The sequence below is a fragment of the Rattus norvegicus genome, chromosome 1 (assembly GCF_021556685.1).
Source record: "Rattus norvegicus strain SHRSP/BbbUtx chromosome 1, alternate assembly SHRSP_T2T, whole genome shotgun sequence".
Classification (NCBI taxonomy): domain Eukaryota; kingdom Metazoa; phylum Chordata; class Mammalia; order Rodentia; family Muridae; genus Rattus; species Rattus norvegicus.
The window spans coordinates 207,584,784-207,604,247 of NC_141534.1; the positions used below are offsets into that span (position 1 = coordinate 207,584,784).

Here is a 19,464-nt window from a genome sequence, read left to right on the forward strand (position 1 = left end):
ATGTAATGAGGCTGTCAGGGCTGTGGGTCAAGGCGCAGCCTTGCCTGGAGACCTGTGGATGGATCCTTCTGCAGGAACATAGTCCTATGTATTTCTTAGTAATTCCTGGCAGAGACGTCCCTAATGGTGGCTGTGCTGTAGGCAGCCTGCCAAGTCCTACCACCTGTCCCCTGACTTGTGTTTCTGGGTGGATACTGCAGACCTCAGCCTACAGTAGGCTCTGAGACAAGTAGATAATTCTGCAAGGACCATAAGCCCAGGGCAGCCCCTGTAACACTTACTCCTTCATGGTGTTGTTAGAGTTGACATTTGAGGCCAGTGGCCTGGGAAACACCTTGATTTTCTGATTTACTGTCCTCTACAATGTCACCTGTTACTATTACAACTGGGACCAAAGAATGCAGCCTGTAAAACAAAGTATTTGAAGTCCTCTGACCACCATGGAGCCCAGCTCTACATCTGCAACAGAACTAGATAGAAAAGAGACAGGAACCCTGGGCACATGGCTTGGGCAGAGGTTGGCCCGGTGGAGCTCCTCAGATAGAAGACAGAGAAACCAAGTAAGTGAACAGGTATCTGGGATAAAGGACCATCACATGGGTGCCTTGGTTAACCAGGAGGATGGATAGAGCAGGAAGATCCTGAGGTTCAGGCATGAGAGGGAAGGAAGTCCCTGGTGTCACTACTCGTAAAGGATGTTTTCACGGTCAGGCTACCTTGAGGATCAGCCAGGGAACCAGTTTTCATCTCATGCCTCCTTGGATTGGCGTCTGTGATGACAGACAGGAGGTTTAAACAGAGCTAATACCCAGATAGCCAATTCCCACTACTCTGTCATTACTGTCCTGGCCTTCTATGGCTACATGCCACATTCTTTCTATTCACCAAGGCCCAGACAGGCACTGAATGCCTCCATCCAGGGGTGTCCCAGGGAATTATCTGGGATAATGGGCCCCTGGCTGACTCCTCACCCACTAGTGGTATGGGTGCTTAGAGATGCAATGGTAAGTTCTTTTGAACCCCAGTCTACCTGATTTAATTCTGCATAAGTATCAACACAATTTTGATACCACATTCCTATCTCCACAACCCAAGCTGCAGCCATAACCAGCCAAGCCCCTTCAAGGGGGACCCAGCAGTTGGGCCAGTGCATCAGTTCCCATAGCTGTTCCAAGATAGTGACTAGTAAGACAACTGACTCAGAGAAAAGGCTTAGTTTGACCCGCAGTTTGGAGGATCTAGTCCAAGATGAGGAGACCAAGGCTTTGGGTTCATGGTGGGAGTACCAGACAATGACAAAAGATATGTTGGGAGACACATGGGAGAACAAGCATCACACCAGGAAGGACCAGACACCCACAATCCCTCTTAAAAGCCTGTCCAATGACTTAAAGGCTTCTCATCCCACAAAGACCGACCCCTCCTAAAGGTGCTCAGCCCCCAGCCCCCAACAGCACTGCCTTGGGAAACAAGCCTTTGACACATGGACTTCTAAGAGTACCAACAGCAAGACATCCAGAAAGCAGGCCCTTCCCTGACAGCCAACGTCCTTGGCCTGTCCTCGGACAAGATCCACCTGCCTGAAGAGGGAGGGTGGAAAGAGCTGACTCACCAGGGAGAGCTGGAGGAGTCCTCATGCCTGTGTTTTGTTTTAGAGAGGACTCCTGGCTCTGTCTCAGGAACATATCCCTGTGTACCAAGACTCCCAGAAAGAGAGGCATTCTAGTGAATTGTTGTGGGGAAGTGTTCAGGGAGGATGCTGACGGGGCAAGGAGACGTAGCCTGCACAGGGCAGGATGAGTGTCAGAATTCACCTTTCTGGTACCCTGGGATGGCAAGTGATCTCCACTAGTGTATTTAGGAAAGCACTGAAGTACTATGGGATAGGTGAGTGCTGTGTGACCTTTGTATTATGAGAAATAGTGAGTGGAGCCATGACCTTGGGAAGCTGACCCAAGGGTCTCTGAGTTGTCATCATTTGCCTCACCTCGATGTAGGCTTAGACTTTTTTCAAAACCTACTTTATTTAAGTTCTTAAATACCTCAATCCCCCTTCTAGCTCACCGGCCAGAGGTAGGGGAAAAGAAGGTTAATAGGAAAAGGGTGATTTGGAGCTGTTTAGAAGTAGTTCCTTGGGGAAATTTCACTCTTTGTTGTCAGGATACCAGCAGTCCAGGCCAACGGCAAACACCAAACAGGAATCAGTAGGGGTGGCACGAACCAGCAGAAACAGCAAGGTCCACAAGAGTCTGCGGAAGTGGCCAGAATCAGCTGGAATACCACGAAGGTTCTTTGGTGCATTTCTCTCTACAAAGTGAAGACCGGTGAAGATCAGCAAAGACCAGCGAAGCGTTGCACAGCAAATGCGAGAGCATCTCACATTTCATTGTGTGTGGGGTTCCATCTCTATTCTTTCTAAGCATCACGCACTCTCTCAAGTGTCTGTTTTCAGCAAAACATCACATGTCCTCTCACAAGACAGCTCCCTGAAACCATCAGGTGACAAAACTGAGTTGTTAACAGCACAACTGAGTTGGTGAATTTTCACTTCACCAAGAGGAACATCTCCTGATTATAATCTGTGTCTTGAGGGGGACCTGGGATGGAGGCTCTTTCAGGGAGGTGGCCCAATGCATGAGGCAGATGAGGGAAAGGCTTCTAATCAAGAACATGGCACCATTACAGTATGGGCGGCTGAACTAGGCAAGGCCAGTGATCTGCATCGGACAGTCTTGTGAAAAACTTACCAAGTAACAGTTATCACACACTGATGAAAGGAACCACTCTACTCTGAACACTCAGGGTGAGGAGAAAGTGAGGCAGGTGCCTGCCATCACCAGGACGAACTCTATGCTAGTTACCAGGATTAGAAATGAAAAGGCTCAAACCTATCAGGTCAAAATTTCCTCCAGCAAGGCTCACAGAAATAAGGTGCTGTGATGGGTGGCTTGGGGACCTGGGTCATTTGGTGGTACATGATCACAGGTACCCTCAACAATTCCCCTATACTGGGAGGAAATGTTGGGGGCAGAGGATGACGCTAACAAGAAAAACCCTGTTGCGGGCGGGTGAAGCCAGCAAAGGTAGGCAGCCAAACTTACCTGTCTTCTGCTCTCACTGCTGCCTACCATCAGACATCCATCCTATTTGCACTCTGTACCCCTCCCTCTAGGAGCATCGGCCCTACCCCCACTCACAGAATCCCACCCCTCCAGGAAAACACAGAGGAGAGGCTACAAAGAGAGAGAGATGGTCTGGACTTCAGAGAACATTGGGAATCTGGGGATGGAACTGGCCCTTCTTGTGGTGACACAGCCAACCTATCACACTGTACAATTTGCTAGCATTCCATATCGTGTATGTCAGTCATCTCTATAAAAACTATTTGGCACATGGCACCAGGAAGGAGGGGTTAAAAAGTAGTGAGCAGAGGGCCATGCTCTGGCCCAAACATTCAGCATCAGCCTTCAAAGCCCGCCCGAGATCCTGGGAGGAACCACAGGACTGTGGGCATTTCTTGGCAGAATGATCACCATGGAAATAGAACCAAGACCAAGAGTACATTTTGAGACCTGAGCCTCGGGCTTGCGCAGGGTTCCCTGGTATCATAGTGACACCTAAGCCTCTAGGCCTGCTGAACCCATTCCTTCCCACTGCTTCACTGGCTAACAGGCTGCTCATCAAGAATGTCCTCAGAGTGGTTGGGGATTTAGCTCAGCGGTAGAGCGCTTGCCTAGCAGGCGCAAGGCCCTGGGCTCGATCCCCAGCTCCGGGAAAAAAAAAAAAAAAGAATGTCCTCAGAGACAGCATGTCCTGTCCTGCATGGCAGGGACATCTGCAGAGACACAGATAAATGGGGTGGGTGAAAGACAGAATAGCCACAGCTCCACAGAAATATCTAGGATCTGACATGAACCTGACCACCTCAGTACTGTTATTCACCTTTCCTGGGAGAGCCAGGGAGACTGTGTAGACACCATGTGACCACCCCAGCTCTGGAAAGAAAGGAGTTGGTGGGTGCTAATGAAAGGCCAGGCTTCTCCTGAGGACACTATAAAGGAAACCGTCCACTCTAGAGCGAGTCCAGCTTCTCCTGGAAAGAAAGATGGTATACCAGAACTCTCACACATACACACCACCCAGAGGGGAGTCCAGAGCCACCTAGCTATGAATTTCTCCCCAGAAGGCCAGGGAGACACCAAAAAAGGCCACAGAGTCAGAGAATGACTCCAATCCCAACTTGCAGGCACCGTGGGCTAGCTGCTACAGAATGTCCTTGTGCAAAAAGAATCAGCTGAGACACAGACCTCAGGGGGAGATGGTACATCCCTGTGCCTCTGGTCAGCTGGAACAAGGAGCTATTGTCCCTTCTGGTCATCTTCAAGCCTGGTCTGGGATCTATCCACAGTGACATCTGGGGACATCTACAAAGGACAATGTCATCTTGAGAGGGGAAATGGACTGTGTTCCATGACTTTCCAGAGTGTGTTCTGGCCTCTACAGTGCTCAGTTGGAAGCACTGGGCTGGAGCCCCAGGATTGGTCAGGGATGGCACCGGGACCAGTAAGCATAAGTGGTCCAGGGCAAATGTATTCATATTTAAATGCATATTAAATCTAAATGAAGAAATGCTGCAGCTAAAGCCAGAAATAGTTGTACTTCTACCTTTATCAATAGCCACATGCCCTGTTGTCTTACTCAGTGTTCTATTCTGTGAAGAGACACCATGGCCAAACCAACCCTTATTAAGGAACACATTTAATTGGAGCTTATTACAGTTTCAGAGGTTTAGCCCATTACCATCATGGCAGGAAACATCATGGCAGATGTGCAGACAGGCCGGGTGCTGGAGAAGTAGCTGAGAGGTCTACATATGAATCTACAGGCAGAACTGTGGCCTGAGACACTGGGCTTGGCTTGGGCTTTTGGAACCTCAAAGCCTACCCCCATTTCCCCAGTGACACACTCCTTCCAATAAGGTCACATCCACTCCAACAAGGCCACACCTACTAATCCCTCTCAAATAGTGCCACTGTCTGGTAACTAAGCATTCAAATATGTGGGCCTCTAGGGGCCATTTTTATTCAAACCACCACAGCCATTAATAAGGAATATAAATAGAAGAATGTAGAAGGATTACAAATAAAATAAAAGTGATACTGGAGAAATGGCTCAATGGTTAAGAGCACTTGCTCCTGCTCCAGAGGACCTAGGCTCAATACCCAGCACCCATATGACAGCTCGCAACTGTGTAACTCCAGCTTCAGAGACACCCTCTTCTGATGTCCACGGGCAGGAAGTACATAGGCTGTACGCATCATACATGCAGGCAAAATACTCACACACATAAAAAAATGCTTTTTAAGAAGTGAAAAAACTTGCCTAAAAGATATGTTTTATTAATTAAATTAATTAAAATATAATATTAATATTAAAGTATTAATATTTAAAAGAAGTTTCTTCAAATTCATGAAAAAATATATTTCATAAAGATAACCATTTTAATATGGAAATATTATACTTGAAATTGTGCATCATGGTAGACTCCGAGTAGGGATTTTTCTGATTCCAATCACAGTGAATAGTTCTGTATACCCTTATGGACACTAAGAGACACGCAGATTAGCCATGCATGGTGGTGTATGTTTATAATCTCAGTGCTTGAGAGGCCAAGGCAAGAAAATTGCTATAGAGACTAATCTTACCTCACAAAAGATAAGACAGAGAGATGAGGCTGGGGAGACGACTGCAGGGAAGAGCACGGGCTTATCTTACAGAGGACCTGGGTTCAGTTCCTGGCACGCACATAATGGCTCACAGCTGTCTGTAACTCCAGTTCTAGACGATGTGCCTGACCCTGTCTGGCTTCCTTGGCACTAGGCACACAAATGGTACACAGACATACATGCAGGCAAACAAACACTGATACATATACAATTTTAAAGAGATATTTTTAAAAAGAAAGAGCGGGGATGGAGGAGAGGGGAGGGAGAGAGGGGATGGAGGAGAGGGGAGGGAGAGGGGGGGGAGGGAGGTGAGGGGAGGGAGAGGGGGGAGGGGAGGGGAGGGAGGAGAGAGGAGGGGAGGGAGGAGAGGGGAGGGGAGGGAGGGGAGGGGAGGGGAGGGGAGGGAGGGGAGAGGAGGGGAGGGAGGGGAGAGGAGCAGAGAGTGGAAGGGAGGGGAGAGGAGAAGAGGAGTAAAGTCAGGATATAGAAACTAATACTGTGTGGTCAGTTAAGTTTGAACTCTGACGTACAAAGAGCACTCAGGTCTTATGCTACACTGGAGGAGCATATTTTGAGCTATAAACAAAATTTCACATATTCTCTGATTCTCATTCTTCCCCAGGCTTTTCTTCTCTTATGTACCTGCACACACAGGGTCTACATACACAAGAAAAACAAAGCAGATTATTTTTAATTTTTAGAGCATTTCTTAAAAATAGGGTCTTACATGTCCCCAACTGCCGCTAAACTCGCTATGTGGCCGACACTGTGCTTGAACTCCTGATCCTCCTGCCTGTAACTCCCACGTGTTGAGGTTATGGGCATGCCCAGCTTCATATAATCTCCTAATACATGATGTAAGCCAGACACCACTAACATTGAAATAAGCAGAAAACATGTTTGGAAACTTTGGAACATGTTTGATAGAATCACCATGACAATGTAATACATCAAAACTTATCACAGTAAAACTGCTACATGCAGAGGGAAAGAGGGGCAGGAAAGGAAAAGGGGAGAGGGAAAGAGTCTGCAAACATGGAAGTTATGCACCCACCTCAAGAATTTATAAAAACACGGGCTAGAGTCAGAGGACCCGTGTTTGGATCCCCATCTGGGTAGCTAATTACAGCGCCTACAACTGTAACTCCATTTGATGAAATTCAATGTCTATTTATGATTTTTAAGTGCATTAGTTGGGGCCAGAGAGATGGCTCAGAAATTAAGAGCACTGGCTGTTCTTCCAGAAGACCCAGGTTCAATTCCCAGCACCCACATGGCAGCTCACAACTGTCTGTAACTCCAGTTCTAGGGCATCTGAACCTCTTCTGGCCTCTGTAAGCCCCAGGTATGCATATGGTACATAGAAGATACCGGCAGGCAAAGCGCTTACACATAAAAAAATAAAAATAAATGTGCCCTTTAAAAATGTATTAGGCTGAGGCTGGAGAGATGACTGAGAAGCTAAGAGCACTGACTGCTCTTCCAGAGGTCCTGAGTTCAATTCCCAGCAACCACATGATGGCTCACAACCATCTGTAATGGGATCTGATGCCCTCTTCTGGTGTGTCTGAAGACAGCTACAGTGTACTCATATACATAAAATAAAATGTGTTGTTTGTTTTTAAAAATGTATTAGCAAACTAGTGATGGACAGGAACTTGAGCAGCTGGGTGGAGTTACAGAAACCCTTGACAAAGTTATGCTGTGCCCAGGGGTTCTGACACCCGTTCCTGTCTTCCATAGGTATCTGTGGACACATGGTTCACATACAACCAGACACACAAATACACATAAGTAAAAACAAATTGAACTTTTTCAATTTTTAAAGAATTTCTAAACTAATAATTAGCCAAAATTAGGAGAAATTAAATCATAAAGAAGCACATAAAATCTAACATGAAATATAAATACACATGCTTATATATAAACATATATAAATATGTTTGAAAATATTAATAAAGCTAGGTGTTTTAGCACTTTAATCTCAGCATTCAGGAGACAGAGGCAGGCAGATCTCTGTGAGTTTGTGGCCAACCTGGTCTACATAGTAGTAGGATAGCCCAGAATAGCCAGGGCTACTAAAGACTCTGTTTTGGAAAAAATAATTAATTAACTAGTTAACTAAACTAACCCTGGCAAATCTGATCAAGAAAGAAAGAAACACAAGCTACAGATGCCAGGAGTCACAGGGGCTATCACTGTAGATGTTACAGAGACACAGAGAATGCATGCTGCCCGTAGCCAGACACCAGCAAATTTAAACAGTGGAGTGAGACAATAATTCCCAGGAAATGGTATAATAAAATTGTCTTAAGGGAATATAAAAAACAGCTTAACAATTTATAACTATTCAAGCAGTGACTCCATAGTCCTTAAACTTTCTCATTAAGAAAAATAGTATCTTAGTCCAAGTGTCCAGATGGCTTCATCAAAAAATTCTATCCAACCATTAAAGATGGAAACAATATGAGTTTACAAGAACTTTTCCAAAGAACAGGAAAAGAAGGAATCCATCCAACCACTCATGAGTAAGCATAATCTTCTAATTAAATCTGACAAGGACATTATAAAAATATAAAATATAGGCCAACAAAAACAAGTACGAAAAGCCTACACAAAATATTACTCAACCAAGTCCAGCAACACTGGGGAGAGATAACATATCCTAATCATATCTAATTAAACAGTAAGCATTTGTCAGTATAACCCTAAACATTAATAGAACGAAGGAAAAAACATCATCATCTTAATAGGCACAAGGCACACATTTGATGAAACTTGATGCCTATTTATGATTTTTTTTAAACAGACCTAATTCATTACATATTTCTTGTATAAAAACCCTTATGTGGTAGCCATAGCTGGAGCCTGAGTCTTCTGAACAGAGCTTCTGGTGTGGGTTTTCACAAAATGAGTGAATTCCTGATAAGGAGAGTTGGTGAACAGTCTCCCAGAGGTAGGAGGTCAGGTCGCTGTAGGCCTTGGAGATGGCATCAAAGGTAGCCTTGGCAAAGTTGTCCCGGGTGGCAGTGCAGCCTCTGGCTGAAGTGTAGCAGTCATCTATACCAGCCAACATCAGTAACTTCCTGGACACAGGAGCAGAGACAATGCCAGTGCCTTTGGGGGCAGGGATGAGACGCACCAACACAGATCGACTTCAGACTGTCAGCTTGCATGAAACAGTGTGGAGCTTACCAATCTTGTTCCCCAATAGCCTCTCCACAAAGGGACGGTGGAAAGCTTGGCCAAGATGATGGCCCCTTAGATGACAGTGGCTACCTGCTTGGAGTATTTAAGACCAAGACCAATGTGACCATTGTAGTCCCCAATAGCGACCAAAGCCTTGAACCTGGTCTGCTGACCAGCTGGAATATGTTTCTGCACTGGCGTGATTTTCAGAAAATCATCCTTCAAGGATACCCCAGGGAAAAGTCAATAACCTCAGACTCCTTAATGGGCAGGGGGAACAGGTAGATCTCCTCCAAGGAGATCTTCATGTCCTTAACCAGGCGGCCCAGCTTGGTGACCAGGATCCACTCCTTTTCTTCAGCTTTACCTCCACGAGCCCCGCGGCCTCAAACACAGCCAAGGCCTCGACCAGGACCGCAGCCCCTAAGACCACTGCCGAATCCTCCGTGGAAGCCTGGAAGCTGCCATGGCTTCCTAATCCTGGCTCCCCAGGTCCTTTGGACCCTCCCGCTGCACTAGCATCGTCACCATTTGGTGTTTCCACAATGAAGTATTTATGATTTTTCAAATGGGTTAGTGGGGGCTGGAGAGATAGCCCTGGAATTAAGAGCACTGGCTGCTGCACCAGAGGAAGCAGGTTCAGTTCCCACATAGCAGCTCACAACTGTCTCTAACTCCAGTTCTAAGGTATCTGAACTTCTTCTGGCCTCTGTAAGCCCCAGACATACACGTGGTTCATAGAGACACATGCAGGCAAAGCATTCATACATAAAATAAAAATAAATAAGCCATTTTAAAACTGTACTAGCCAAGTGATAGACAGGAACTTAAACAGCTAAATGGGGACTGGAGAGATGGTTCAGTGGTTAAGAGCACCGACTGCTCTTCCAGAGGTCCTGAGTTCAATTCCCAGCAACCACATGGTGGCTCACAACCATCTGTAATGGGATCTGATGCCCTCTTCTGGTGTGTGTGAAGACAGCTGCAGTGTACTCATAGCATAAAAGAACAAATAAATTTTTAAAATATTTTAAAAAAACAGCTAAATGGAGTTACAGAAACCCATAATAAAATTATATTTTCTGGCAAAATAGAAATCTTGTCTACTTTCACTCTGGGAACTCAGCAAAGACTGTTATTACCACTCGTCTTCAATTATTTCACAGGAGGTCTTGGCAGGAACCATAAAGAGGCACATGATGAGAACTACTTGTGAAGAGCTCAAGGCTTCCTATTCTCTGGTAATACAATGGCTTGCATAGGACATCAGGGCAACCTACAGATCAAAATTAACGAGCAGGCTTAGCAGCCAGGCATGGTAGGGCACACCTTTAGAACCAGCACTGGAGAGGCAGAGGTAACCAGACCTCTGAGTTTGAGGGCAGCCTGATCTACAGAGCAAGTTCCAGAATAGTCAGGGATACACAGAAATATGCTATCTCAAAAAAAATTAGAGGAGGGGGAAAAGAGGAGGAAGAGGGAGAAGGGAAGGAAGAAAAAAAGAAAAGAAAGCTGAGCAACGTTGCTAGGTAGCCACAAAGTCAAAATGTATCTGCCTCGATGGGACAATGCAAAACAGATATCTTTTTTTTCCTAGTACTGCAGATCAAACACAGGACCTTGCATTTGTTAGGCACACACTTAGAGATTTTTTTTAAAAAAAAAAAAACAAGGATTTAATTTGCAATTACACCACAAAATATCAGCTATGAGCAATAAAAAATAGTCAAAGATAAACAAATCTCTCCCCAGGCATCTGCAAACTGCAATCAAAAGGATATAAGGAGAGTCTGAACGCACAGGGGCACATGCATGCCCCTAAGGCGGAAGACGAATAAAAACTTAGAGCCAGTTGTGGCATCACATGGCTTCAGTTCCAGCACTAAAAAGGGAGAGGCAGGTGACTCTCCATGAGTTCAAGGGCAGCCTGATCTACATAGTGAGTTCCAGGACAGCCAAGGCTGTATAGTGAAATTCTGTCCAAAAGAAAAAGTGAACGGGAGGGGTGAGTAACACGGCTCAGTGAGCAAACAAACACGCCTGCTGCACTGCTCTAGCCTGGCAACCAGAGTCTGATCCCTGAAACCCACATAAAGGTGGAGGAGAGGACCAAGCCCACAAAGCTGTTATGACTTCCCCATTGGCATAGCATGAGAGCATGCACACTGACATGCACACACAGCACAGCAGTGATTTCTTTAGAAAGACTTGTATGTAATCAGACACATTGCAACCCAATCAAATCCCAGCTTTCTAAAGCACGAACCTAAGTCTGTATATACACGTGTGGCAATTTGTTTTGATTTGTGTACCGTATTTAAGTGTAGCATACGGTGTGTAGTGTCTGTAAAAGCCAGAAGAAGGCAGCACATTCCCCCTGGAACTGTGGGAGTTCCAGGTGACTGCGCTGCCCAGTGTGGATGCTAGGAACTAAACCCAGGGTCTCTGCAAAAGTTCTCCTAACTGCTGAGCCACATACCCAGCCCCTGGCCAAGACGTTCTTTGAAGAGACATAAGGAGAAAGGGTGAATTTTGTGTATAGAGATTTCTGCCCTTTGGAGACAGGGTGTTGCTGTTTGACAGACAGAAAATGCCAGTGGGATTAACTGAAAGTGGCAATAGACACAGAGCATACACTTGAGTCAACGAAATCAAAGTGGAAGAACTGGCAGTGATGAACTATTTCCAATAAATTGTGCCCAATCCATTGGACATTCTTGTGGGAGGAAATTATGACATTTAACACGTGCATCATGATGGCCTGCCAGTTCACGAATCTAGGCTTAGCTGAACCACGTGTGCAATGAGAAATAAACAAGATAGCTCCCAAGGTTTTGTTCCCACACCTTGAAATCCAGAGGCCGCCCAGCACCCTAGACTGATATGCTCATGTTGCCGAATCCAATCCTGTGACTGTCGTGAAGGAATCATCCCTACCTTGACAGCATGACTGGATGATGAAAACTTAACATGAGGAAGGCCCTTCACCAACACGTCCACATTATCCACAGTAAGATCCCAGGATACACAAAGGAAAAATAAAATGGGCCAATGAAACTGCTGTGCTTGACGACTTCAGCTTATGGTGGTGGAAAAGAAACAACACAAAAAGGCAGAAGCCCAGAGCACAGGTGTGTGCACCTGAGCATGTCTGGGTGGGAGTGTGTCCTCCTGCACACCTAGCCTCTGCTTTCCCGGCAATACTTTCTTACCAAAGGTCCTCATGGGAACCGAGGCTTAAAACCTACTGGTGTGAGAGATCACAGCAGGTTCTTAGGAACGCCCTCTTTCAGGCTTGCTTCAGGATGAGTGGCTGAGCTGGAGACGGCTGCCTGTGTGTGTCATCATTTCCATCCCAGCCACATAGGTGTAGGCTGTGCACAGAAGCCAGCTAGCAATGCACCCTCATACCGTGGGTCTATGGTCACCAGAAACCGAAACGAGAATACAAGGAGAGTCGGCAAATTATGATAAGGTATCAATAGAAAAATCTGGGGACTAGAAACAAGACGGTAAGATCAAATTCTGGGTAAACAGTCCTGCAGATCCAAGGCTGCAGGATCTCCATGACACAGGGCAGCAATGGGATAACTGAGAGGAGTCCTGGTGAGGATCCAGTAGATAGTGTGGCAGAAGTCAAGGGCTTGAACCAGACCAATGACTCATTGCAGTGAACATTTGCAAGGAAAGATGTGTGGACAAAAGGGTACACCGTGGGACACACTGTGACACACCGACGCTCCCGTGATGAGATTCTTTTTAATTTTATTTAGGGGGAGGGGGTGGCCAGGGTGGAGGGAGGACCTAAAGGGATTGCCACATAAGTGGAATTGAGATACATGATGTGAAATTCACAATCAGTAAAAAGTTTTTTTAAAGAGAGAGAGAAAAATAAAATCAGGAAGGGGCAAGGATGCCCCACATTAAAAGAAAAAAATGTGGGCAATGCCAGATGCATGGGATGAGGCTAGAGAAAGATGTAGTGAAGTTCTGAGTGGAGAAGACTGTGACTATGGAGTTCTTGAATGATTGACAGCAGGTACCGAGGCTTCTTTGGAATTTAGGTTCTTGCATATGTTTATAGGAATGACTAACAGTTTTGTTTCAGAATATCAATATTTACCCCACACAGAGATGATACTCTTTGCATTTTTATTTAAAAAAATAAATATTGGCTTCAAAATGTACACGTGATTTGGCAACTTGTCAAAATTCCTATCGGAAAAATGTGAGCCAAGCTCTGAAACTCCCGTTCCACCTGCCAACAAATGCAGCCGGCCACGCTGCGCGCTGACCCGTGCCATGAGGCAAAGGCAGCCTTTATACGGTAGAGAGACGGGGTCAGGGGACGAGACAAATCCTGATCATGTCTGAATATGACCAATGTGGAGCAGGATCGCTGAAGAAAAGATCAAGGTCTCAGGCACCAGGTAGAAGGGATAGAACAGAAGGCCAAAGGAGGCAACCCTCAGGCAGGGAAACCAGATCAGGCCAAGAACAGCAGTGGGCAGAGCTCTCCGTGCATCAGGACAATCTAGCAGGAAAGAGCGACAGGATGGATAAAGAATGAGTAGGCCAACCAAAACCAGGAAGAAATCAGCTGTCAGAAAGCCAGAATACATAAAAGTCATGGCTTGGGCCAGAGACCTGCTGGTACAGAGTTCTGACCACCTGGGATAAGCCTTAGGAGGAAACCAACAAGCCTATGTTAGGCACACCTGACTGCATGAGCAGAGCAGCAATGGGGAAGCCATTCTCATGATCTATTGATGATCCCATGAGTTCCAGAGGCTCCTTGGACATTCAGGTACCATCTGTGCTGCTCCTCAGTTGACAATGTGGAGTGCCCGTTCTAAGCTTGCTCTGCCCTTCAGCATCATGCTCTCACACACCCTCAGTCAGCGTCTATAGTGTGCAAAGTATAGATGACCGGGGCCAATATCAGACTGTTCCCTTGCGGGAAAGCTCACTATAAATGGGCAGATGTTCAGCGACACTAATGAAATGTCTAGCTGATAAGGGACAAACTTTTAGGGAGGTAGTTTCAAGAGAGATGGTAGGTCTGAGCCGTTCAAGGTCCCCTCCCCATTCCTCACAGCATTCATGCCCCAGCCCTATGAAGGAGCCAGTGTTGCCCAAGCTAGAAGGCAAAGGCCTGGTGAGAAGACTTGACTGCTGCAGCTAGAGCTGCGCCCGCTTCTATATTCAAACCTCACTCATGTGTCACACCTTTCCCCTGACGTAAATGGTGCATCACAAGAGCCAGAAACTGTACAGTGTGGCCACTCCATAAGTTTTGGGTGGTCTGCCCCTTCCAGTCAATGTTAGGTCTTTCCCTTAAACCCAGGGCTCAAGGGCATGCGTGAAGCCACCTGACAAAGTCCCGCCTCGGCCACTACCAGGCCCAGAAGCCTTGTCTTTGTGGCCATATCTACCTAGGTTCCTCAAGGGAGCATGGATTGGAAGATGGGAGAGCACAAGGTGAGGTGCATAGACTTAGGGAGCACCAATGGGAAGAACATGAGCTGGAGGAAAGCACTAAGCAGGAGGGAGCACTGCCTGTGGAAAGAACACAGGCTGGGAAGCATAAGCTTGGGCAGCACAGATTTGGGGAGCACAGGCTCAGGGAGAACAGTCTGAGGACAACAGGCTACAGAGGAGCACGGACTTGAGAGCACATGTTGGAGGGAGCACAGGCCAGGATGAGAACATGGCTGGAGGAGCACAAGCTAAGGGCACCACAAACTACAGAGGAGCCTAGACTAAGGGAGCACAGGCTGGAGGGAATGGATTGAAGAACAGGCTGGGGAGCACAGGCTGGGTGGAGGACAGGCTGGAAGTGTACAGGCTGGGTGGAGGACAGGCCGGGGAGCACTGACCAGGGCAGCACAAACTGGAGGAAAGGGTGGCCGAAAAGCATCAAAGCTTGAACAAAGGAAGGAGGCAGCTTCCCAGCCCCAAAGCAGAGAGGACTGAGACACCAGACTGGGCTATCTATCTAGAATCCTGGGACAGGCTGCAGCTAAAGTCCAGGAGTCCAAACAGGGTCTGCTGGCCACATCCACCCACTTCTGACCCAAAACCGTGTTAGAGGAGTGAGCAGACCAGAGCAGCACACCTGTGAGATGTCTTTTCTCCAACTCAAGTTTCCAGCATTTTCCATAGCCTACTCTGGCTGCAAGCTCATGAATGGTTAGTAATTAGAAGCCGTAAGGGCAGGCTGCTGAGAATTAGTGTCCCCAACTGCACCGTACCCTTGGACTTTGCCTGACCAATTACAAACCCACCCTCCTTCACTCAAAGAGCACATCGAGTGTCTACTATTATGTCTGATCAGGCTAAGCTCTGAGGACAGGGCCAGCAATGCCAGAAGCCATTCTGACCTGCAGTGCTCTTCAGGAGCTGTGGCCCATAGTTCTGCTTGCTAAGGTTCTAGAGGCTGTCAGAAACAAAACAAAACAAAACAAAACAAAAACAAAAAAAAAAAAAAAACAAGCCTGTGGAAGGGGTTCTATGTCTGTCCTTTGCCAAGTTTGGGAGAGCAATCTAGTCCTCTGCCGTACTTGGGATGAATGAACACCTGACTCCTAGCCCATCACTGGACCCAGACAAGGAAAAGGTTCTAGATGCTAAAGAATCTAGTACCTGCCCCAGTCCCCCGCCACTGGAGGTGACTGCAGCAACCCCGCCCCTGGGCTGGGTGGGGCGGGAACTGCGAAAGACCTGAGGCCCGGTGTGATCTAGGTGGGCTCAGCCCAGGTACCCTTTCGGCGCCCAGGTGGGTGCAGACCCCCAGGGCGGCCGCTGCGCGGAGTGGCTCCGCCCCGAACTGTCACGGACAGCGCAGGCAGGCGCAGGGTGCACCCCGGAGGCTGACGTAGTTGAAGACATCTGCGGAGCCCAAAGTCGGTCCCGGCCCGCCAGTGACCACGGCCCTCAGGGAGCCACCCCCGGCCCCGCCCCAGGCGTCCCCGCCTCACCGTTTGGCGACACTGCGGCAGGCAGCGGGCGCGTTGCCATGGCGGCCGGGCGCGCGTAGCTGGCGGTGCCCAGCTCAGCCCGGCAGGCTCAGAGGCGGCGGCCAGCTAGGACGGGGATCTGCCCGGGAAAGGACCCACCAGAGAGGGGATCTGACCCAGAGGAAACCTACTGGGTAAGGGATCCCAGACCGTAGCTCTGTCCAGGGCCACAGTTTCAACCTGCGTGCAGGCCCTGCTGAGCGCCAAGATGCAGGCCATGGACCCAGCCTCCCGGGGCTTCTATGAGGAAGATGGCAAGGACCTGGACTTCTACGACTTCGAGCCGCTCCCTACCCTGCCGGAGGATGAGGTGAGCCAGACCCAGAAGCCCACCTGCTCCTGAGAAGAGGTGGGGGAAAGGAGTGGGCAGAACACAGCTCTCCTGCTGCATAGATTCTGGCCCCTCATAGTAGCAACTGCTAGGGGATCCTGTCCTTAGCCCCACCCGCTAAACAACAGCTGGAATGCTATATGGGACAGCAATGAGACTGTCCCTGCAAAGTTGGCTACTAGAAGAATGGGCTCTTAGTTTCAGTCCTTGAGCAGAATTGGGGAGTGGGGGGATGGTGAAGATTGGCAGGTAGGGACAATAGGGACACTCCTAACCTCCACAGCTGGCCAGGTGCTGAAGCAGAGGAGCTTTGGAATGCCCATTGAGACCCCCTTCCCAGCATCAAGGGTTCTTCCTGCTCTGGAAAGAGCAGTCCCTCCCCCCAGTCCCCTGAGAGCTTCTGATACAGAAGTGGCTGGAGGTACATAGAGCCCCTCTGGGTTGGAGGAGCTAGGGACCCCGCCCCCAGGCCCCCAAATGATAGTCATGCCCAAACTCCATGTTTTGAAAAAGCATGGCAAGCAGCCCCCCCACAAAATGCTTCCAGGGGTGTCGTGATCTCCCTCAAAAATACAGGATCTTTGGGGAAATCCTTCCAAACCAGGCTCTGGAGTCCCTATGAAGAATCCACCATTCTTTAGTCCCTTAAGTACTCTGATACTAGAGACCCTCCACCAGTCTTTGCAGCTGGTCTGGCCATCAGACAGTGAAAGTTGGCCAGAACCCTCCTGAAACATAAGCCTGTGGTCTGCAGCACCAGGCCCTGACAGCTCTTCCCTTCCCTTTCCCTAAAGAGTGGGCTCTGAAAGAATAAAAAAAATCCATTGCTCCTGCCTGCCCCACCTCCAGGTCCCTCTGAGTAGTGCTGGGGTTGGCGCTGCCCCCCACCCCCACTCCCAAGTGGCCTGGATTTGATGCAATTTAAGGCTGTGGAGAGGAGAGGCCAGGGAATAAATAAACCTTTGGACATCTCCCTGGCTTTGATGGGAAAGAAAGGATGCCCTCAGACACGGCCGGCCTTCAGAACTGTTGGAGGACAGGACATGTTCTAGGGGATCTGTGGGAGCCTGGGCTCCTGGTCACCAGCAGAAGCAGATCTGAGAACCTCTGTGTCCTTTTGTATCAGCCACTGAGCTTGGAGGGCTCACTCTGAGCCTGGCCTGTGAGGCAGTGGTACCACTACATCATCAGAATCTAAACCTGCAGGGTGAAGCCGAGCCTTGTGCCCAGAGTGCCCTGACACCTTCTGTATTAGAAATGTCCTCAGTCCCTCTGGGTTGGAGAGTTTTCATATACATGATGCACAAGATAGCCATCCTCTGATCGTGGTGAGTCCTTTGTGTGAAGTGGAATTCCCCATTTTAATGGCATCCAGTGGGAAGTTCAGGTGAGTCTCTCACCTGAGCAAGAGCATTATGTTTATTCCTCTAAACAGAAGGCAGCTGGTAATAGAGATGAACTGGAGGATGCTTGTCTAGCATACACAAATCTTTGGATTCACAAGGAAACTGAACAACAACAAAAACTTAGTCTCCAAACTAGAAGAGGAGGCTTGGGGTCCTGGCCTGGAGCCAATCAGAATCCTGTGTCTAAGAAAACAGCTGAGATTAGATTTTAGGCTTCCTGCAGTCAACTCCGTCCCCATTAAGGTTTTTAAATTTGCGTTTATCAAGGTCACATGACTTGGTGCCTGGCACAGCCTTCTGTATCTGGCTGCGTTTGAAAGCTGTCCAGAATAGGGTGGCAAAGAGTTAGGCTGCCACCCATCCTGAAGCTCTGTGCTGGTTAATCCCATGGGGTCAGTGTGACCCAGACAAGGACAGCTCTTATATGGGTGAGGTAAGGCCAGATCCAGGATACATACAGAGCATGTAGGACGTCAGAATTCTCTCTACTACAACCAAAAATATAAAATCCTACAGAGCCTCTATGGGTCCCTGAATATCTCTACTCTCTCATGGCTCAAAGAAAGTCCAAATGGCTTGAGAACATGCTGTCTAATCCCTTGATAACTGGTAGAGGGCTAAACAGGCTCATGGAAGGCCTTGCCATGGCTACCAGAGATGACACTGGACGTGATATGTGTGAGCAGGTCATTCCTCTGTGCTGGGTACAGGAAATGCCTGTTAGAAAACATCTTGGCATTTTCTTGTGATGGTGAGACCAGCACCTACATCCCAGCGATTTCTCCAGAGAAGCAAGCCACATGAGCAGGCCATGTGCCTATGAGAAAACCCAGTGGACACTTTAGAACTCGTCATGAATAGATCAGCATGTTCCACTAGATAGTGGAGGCTGAAGCCACGCTGTGTCCCCGGGTCTCTTAGACTGAAACAGCAAGGAAACCCTGGATGCACAGTAGAGATACTCCTACCAAGAATTATGCAAGATGGACTTCTTGAAGGAGATGGCCTTTCCTGGATTCAACATGGAGCATCAGTCTTTCTGGACATGGAAAGTGGAGTCAGAGGCAAATACTAAGACTGCATCTAGGTAGAGCATAGCTGCTGGAAAGGCAGGCCTGCACCAAATGGCCATGGCTGAGGGTCTAGCAGTGCTGATCAAGAGGTAGGTGATAAAATTGGACTTCAAAAATGCAGACTAGTACTCGTTTGGCAAGGAAGATGGCATCACTGGGTGTCAGCAGAGAGTTCCCACTGTTCCTAAACCAACGGAAAGCCTCCCAGGACCTCCTAGTGCTGGACAGGCCTTGAGGACTGAAAATGAAAGGGACCCACAGCAGAGGTTCTCCCAGAAATTCTCTTAGATTTAGAAAGGGGTTTTCCCATCATGCCCTGAAAGTCCATATAAAATGTTTCAAATCAGACTCTGAGCAGAAGGCAGCCTAAAACCAGAAAGGAACCCAACGGAGTGGGCACTTGGGGGCAGACACAGCCCACAGAGCACCTTGCAAGCTCTTGCATCCCTGATGGGATTTGGCTGCTCACGAACTGAGGCTGCCAACAAATGCTGCCAGCATCGGTTTGAGTTTTATGTTGGCAGGTCCCCTTGTGATAAACTGAAAAGTTAATTGGTTATAAATGCACTTTAAGTATGCACGGTGACCCTTAGAGTCCCTATAACCCAGCTCCAAGTCTGTCTAAGGGAAGGGGAGCTCTTTGGTGCACATAAGCCCTAAACAGGGCACAATGCCGTAACCAGATAAGGGATGGCCCTCTGAAGCTCAGGGACCAGCTGA

The 19,464-nt window shown here is 48.0% G+C and overlaps 1 protein-coding gene across 1 annotated transcript in view; it reads left to right on the forward strand.

The window, feature by feature from the left end:
- The first annotated feature begins 15,760 nt into the window (after positions 1-15,760).
- Kndc1 (kinase non-catalytic C-lobe domain containing 1) overlaps positions 15,761-19,464 on the forward strand; it is a 48,339-nt gene continuing 44,635 nt past the window's right edge. The window contains 1 exon segment of the mRNA NM_001447224.1: positions 15,761-16,244. Within this exon segment, the coding sequence (NP_001434153.1) occupies positions 16,143-16,244 (102 nt within the window). The 5' untranslated portion in view covers positions 15,761-16,142.